At 44.4% G+C, this 5,832-nt stretch overlaps 1 protein-coding gene across 1 annotated transcript; it reads right to left on the reverse strand.

Moving 5' to 3' along the window:
- Positions 1-587: 587 nt before the first annotated feature.
- Positions 588-1,543, reverse strand: LOC311165865 (olfactory receptor 2AP1-like; the record flags this gene model as incomplete). Its single annotated transcript, XM_084227361.1, is given in 2 exon segments — positions 588-1,465; positions 1,468-1,543. Coding segments are annotated over 2 exon segments (954 nt in total).
- Between the last annotated feature and the right edge of the window lie 4,289 nt (positions 1,544-5,832).

Below are 5,832 nucleotides of genomic sequence, written 5' to 3' on the forward strand. Positions count from 1 at the left end.
AGGAACAGCCCATTCAACCTCTCCAGTCCACCCCCGTACAGCCCAGTTCATCCCAAGTCGATCCCAGTACAACCCCAGTGCCCCTGCAGTCCCTCCCAGGACAGCCCAGTCCCTCCCAATACACCTGAGCTCATTCCCAGTCCCTTCCAGTTCCCCACAGTCTTCCTCACCTGCTCTCAGTGACTTTGGGGTTTCAAACCTGGACACTTGGAACTGATGGCTGTCCCAGGGAAGGAGCTAGACAAGGTGTCCATTGCCCAGGAGCTGTAATTTGGATTGTCACTTGCCACTGTTCCTCTGAGCTCTTCTCTGTTATGGAGATGGGCCCTTAATGAGCTGGTGGCTCTCACATAAATGGCCCTGGGAGCAGCCCCGGCACAGAATGAACTGAGTTTCTCCTCCTGCCATTGTTGTTGCCGTGTCTGGGTGTGCAGATGAGTCTCTTATCTCTTAACCTGCAGGACACAAGCCTGCAGGAACATCGGTCTCCTGAGGCAGCCCTGTTTGGGGGCTGCGCTCACAGGCACTGGTACTGTGTAACAGGTGACACCAGATTCTTGAGATGGCTTTCCAGAAATGCACCATGGTTAGGGGAAAAGCTTTGTTCTTGCCCTGGCAATGGATTTGCTCTGGGCCAGGATCACAGATTTGTTCCGAAGGCTGTAGATGAATGGATTTAAGAGTGGGTACAGGACTGTGTTCAGCAGAGCCACAGTTCTGTTGGTGCTCAAGGAAACAGCTCCTGCAGGATGTGTGTAGAGAGCAAGGCAGCTTCCATAGGCAATGGATAAGGTGATGAGATGGGAAGAACACGTAGTCAAAGCTTTCTTCCTCCCAGAGGCTGCTGGAAGATGCAGAACACAGAAGAGGATGCAGATGTAAAATGCCAGAGTCAAACATAAGGAACCCAGCACGACACAGGATATGAAGACAGAGTCTATTTTCCAGAGCAGGCTGGTGTCAGAGCAGGACAGTTTGAACAAGGGGGAGTTGTCACAAAAGAAATGGGTGATCTTGGAGCCACAGAAAGACAGCTTGGAGAGGAAGAGCAGGCGGTAGCTCAGCAGGGCAAAGCCGAGGACCCAAGCAGCAACAGCCAGGTGGACACAGAGCTGAGGCTTCATGATGGCAACGTAGAGCAAAGGTTGGCAGATGGCAACATAGCGGCCAAAGGACATGACAACGAGCAGGATGAACTCTGTGCAGCCCAGGGCAAAATAGAAATAGTTTTGGGCAAAGCAGCTGCTTAGTGAGAGAGTGTTCTGACCAGAACTCAGCATCACAAACAGTTTGATGCTTGTGGAGGATGTAAACCAGATTTCCAGGAAGGCCAGGTTGCTGATGAAAAAGTACATGTGGGTTTGCAGGTGGTGATCCACACAGACGAGGAAAATGGTGGTTGCATTCCCTATCACTGTTGTCAGGTACATGAGCAGAAGGACTGCAGCTATTTTACGAGAGAAAAATACTGCAGTCTTGGATCAAGCTCTGGGAAACCCTCTAGGATGAACTCAGTAACTGCTGCTTCATTTTCTGGTCCCATGCTGAATTCCAACTCATCCTGCTGAGACAAGAGCATGGCAAAAACAAGTGGGATAATTTCACAGTCTGGACAAACATTTCTATCCTTCCTTCTCTGCTTCTTTCTTTTCCTGCAGTCTTGCTGTAAAGCACAGAGATCGTGCTTCAAACGATTCTCACACCCTGCTTGTTCTGTTTCCCATTTCAGATAGAGACCCTGGGGATTTTATTGTGTTCTTTCTACTTTTTCCAAACATTCCCAAAGAAATCTTTCACCAGAACAGAGGATTCTAAAGAGCTAGTGGCAATTTCCCCCCATTCCTGGGAACGTCCCAGCTCACTCAGACCTACTGCAAAATCTGTCACACCCATGTGCCAAACACCTCTCATCTACAGCACAAACACTAAACTGTGAAGTTACATCCAATCTGTGCATTGAACTTCCTTGTTTCTACTTTTCAGTACTTGCCTTTGGACCAGGAGTGCCTGAGGATCTGTTGATTCCAAAATAAGCAATCCCAAGTATCTCTTTTGCAACCCTCTGCTTTCTTCCACAGCTTTTCCCTCTCTGGCTCTTCAGGAAAGGAATGGCAAGGGCAGAATAGGGACAGGGTATAACTTGGTTTTTAGTACCCTAAATGAAGGCTGGAATTTATTATGGATCCACACAGAGTGTCACAATCTGAGCTGTCACCTGTCTGCACCAAAATGCACCTGTTCCCATGCAGTCCTTCATTGCTATTGCTATCAAATAACCCAAGTGCAGAGCAAAAGTGCCAGGAAGAGATTTGTGTGCCAGTTGGGAGCACCCAGCCTCCAAATGTTCTCTTATCTCCACTGGCTACAGAGGTAGCCTCGAGAAAACAAATTCTCCTGGGTGCCTGCAGGGGAGTAGGTGAAACTTACTTTTCAAGTCTCAAAATCCCTTGCTCTCAAATCCCTGATTAATGAAGTAATTAAGTTACTCTGTTTTGAAACCAAAATATGCAGCTAAGAAAAGATACATGAGAAAAAGATGTGCAAATGGTATTTTCCCTTTCAGTTTTTTTTTGGTTTGCCTTTAGACATGGAGAAGAGCAGAGAAGACGACTTTGAAAATAGGATTATTTAAAATGCTTGGGGAGAGGAGGAGGGGGAGAGGAGGAGAGGGAGGGTCTGAAGCAGTGAAACAAGTGCAACCAGAGCACTGAAGTCACCAGTCCCCTGGGTGGCCCAAGGACTCTCCCATCTCATTGTCCACACAGAGCAGAGGAGAGACTGGTCTGAGACTGTCCATCAACTTGAAACCAAGTGACTGAGTTCAGTCAAGATCCCTCAGAATGAACCAACTCCAAAATGAGTAAAAATGAGTCACCTTCAAAATTACGTGTGGGACTGAAATGTTTGGGAGCTCTGGAGGTGGGGACTTGGGGCAGCCCTAGAGATGAGCAGATCCTGCTGTGCCCAGGCCGATTCTTGTGCATAGATGCAGTGATCACCACCCTGGGTGGAGGCTCTGACTGCTTCAGAGACCCCTGTAGCACCTTCTGCTGCACAGCTGAGCAAATTACAATTACTTAAATTGTAATTTAAAACTTAAATTGTAAATTAAAACTGAGCAAATTGCATTTACTTAAGATGCTTCCACACTCCAGAGACCACAGGGCAGGTGGATTAACAGAACCAATCAGAACAGCTTTAGGTGAAGCCACATTTCATTCAGTTGAAGGCTCTGTTACAAAGGACACTCTTCCAATGTGAGTTATTCCACAAATCAATCTTTTCCCTGTGTTGGGAAGGATGAAATTTTGACAAGAAAGTCTCACAGATATGTATTCTTAGCAGAAAGATTTTTGAATGTAGAACCTGAAGAAGGAATAGAGATGGAAGCAAGTTTTGATATAGAAGAAAAGAATTGCTGAGCCAGTCCTACTGGGTAACCAAGAGGCAAAGGTCTTGTTAGTTAGAAGGGGTTTTTATGACTTAGAGCAAAGGATAAACTCTCCCTAAACAAGAAGATGTTTTTACCAAGCAGAAAGAGAGCACAGGCAAACAAGTCAGCGAATGTTGCAAGTAGAAAAAAGGTCTCCAAATTTTCCACTGCAAGACAACTGAATAACAACTTCTAGCTTAAACTGTAATGTACTGACTTTTAGTGATTGGAGAACAGTAACGTGAATATGGTAATGATAGTAGTTATGATAGGCTGTAGATAAAAGTTTATGTATAGATTGGTTCTACTGTATTAAGATGCTCAGCAAAGAAAAGTATATAACACAATGTAACCAAAACCAAAGGGTCTCCAGGCCTGCCTGCAGCTGGAGCTGACAGCTGTAGGCACAGGCTCTGTCGCCCACAACCCTGGACTGGTGCAACATCTCGGATGTAATAAACTGCATTTTGAAGAGCTGCCTGGAGTCCCACATCTCTCATTCAGGCTCTTACAATTAGTTCTGTTCCAGCTATAGTGGATTGGAGTCGTAGCACTGGAGGTTTTGGATCTACAGGACCACCTCAGGTTCTCTGGACTCAGAAGGTGACAGATGAGCGTCTGGAAATACAATGTTTGGTCACTGCTAAGGGATATCATCCAGGACCTACAGCAATATCAGGTTTACTTGACAGAGGAGCAGATGTAACTATAATTTCACAGTTTGTTTGGCCTCCAACATGGCTCCTCACTCAATCAACCTTTGGAGTTGTTGGGTTAGGTGGGTCAACTGCTGGTGCTTTATCTGCGATCACAATCACTGTAACACATCCGGAAGGCCAACAAGCTAACATCAGACCTTATGTTACCAGTGCTCCATCTAATTTATGGGGACGTGATTGCTTAACCCAGCAGGGTGCTAAAATTACCACGGATTTTTAGTGGGGGCCACTGGGATGCAGGGCCTTAAACATCCAGTTGTATCCTTGACGTGGCTGACAGAGAAGCCTGCCTGGATGGATCAGTGGCCCCTGCCTACTGAAAAGCTTCTTGCCCTGCAAGGCTTAATGGCAGAACAATCGCAAGCTGGACATATTGAAAAATCATTTAGCCCAACGAATACTCCGTGTTTGTAATAAAAAAGAAATGGGGTAAATGGAGACTTTTGCACGATTTGTGGAGGATAAATGCTGTGATGGCCACAATGGATGCTTTACAATCAGATCTTCCAACACCTACAAGGATTCCACAGGGATGAGAAATAATTATCATTCATTTGAAAGATTGCTTTTTTAGAATTCCATTGCCTGATCAGGATAAAGAAAACTTTTCCTTTACTGTGCCTTCTTTAAATCATGAGGAACCAGGCCAAAGGTTTTGGTTTTGCCTCAAAGAATGAGAAATTTTCCGAGTATTTGTCAATGTTTTATGGCACAGGCTTTATCGAAGATCTGAGAGCAATTGTTATTGCTATCATTATATGGACGATATCTTGTTGGCATCTGAAAATAAACAACAATTATCAGCTCTTGAACAATGCACTGTGACAAAATTAGGAGTCTTTGGTTTGGTTATTGCCCCAGAGAACGCTCAGAGACAGATGCCTTGGAAATATTTGGGGTTGATAATCACCAATATGCAAATTGTGCTTCAACCTGTAAAATTGGACATTGAAATTTAACATGTTGCTGATGTACAGAAATTGGTTGGTGCAATAGGTTGGCTTAGGCCATATTTGGGGATAACCAATCATCAACTTCAACCTTTGTTTGACCTATTGTCAGGGATTACTTCCTCTACCAGTGAGAGACATTTGACTGCTGCAGCAAAAAAGGCTGTAGAAGAAGTTGTATTTGCCTTGACATCTCAATTTGTTAGCAAGATAGATGTTTCTCTTGGTGTGCAATTATTAATTTTGAGAGATGGTGAAATATCATGTGGATTGTTGTTTCAATGGAATGATAAATGGGAAGATAAATTGCAAATTTTGGAGTGGATATTTTCATCTTTCAGGTCCCGAAAAAGTTTCAGGTCTGTATGAGCTTTTTGCAGACATTGTTATCAAAGGTCGCAGACGCTGCCATGAGATCTTAGGCCATGATCCTGTAACTATTGTCATACCAGTACAACAATGGTATTTTGAGTGGTGTTTTCAAAACAATCATGAGCTGCAATCTGCTTTATCTTCTTTTACAGGTCAAATAGCATATCATTTACCTTCTCATTCTATTTTGAATTTCACTAAGAAGATTCTCTTTCAGGGGAAACAACTTTGTTTTTCTGGTCCAGTGGAAGGTGCAACAGTTTTTACAGATGGATCTGGAAGAACTGGAAAAGCTGCTGTAGCCTGGAAGAAAGATGACCACTGGGAACATGAAGTAATGGTTCAACAAGGGTCTCCT

Source organism: Fringilla coelebs, assembly GCF_963513975.1.
Source record: "Fringilla coelebs genome assembly, contig: SCAFFOLD_30, whole genome shotgun sequence".
NCBI classification, from domain to species: domain Eukaryota; kingdom Metazoa; phylum Chordata; class Aves; order Passeriformes; family Fringillidae; genus Fringilla; species Fringilla coelebs.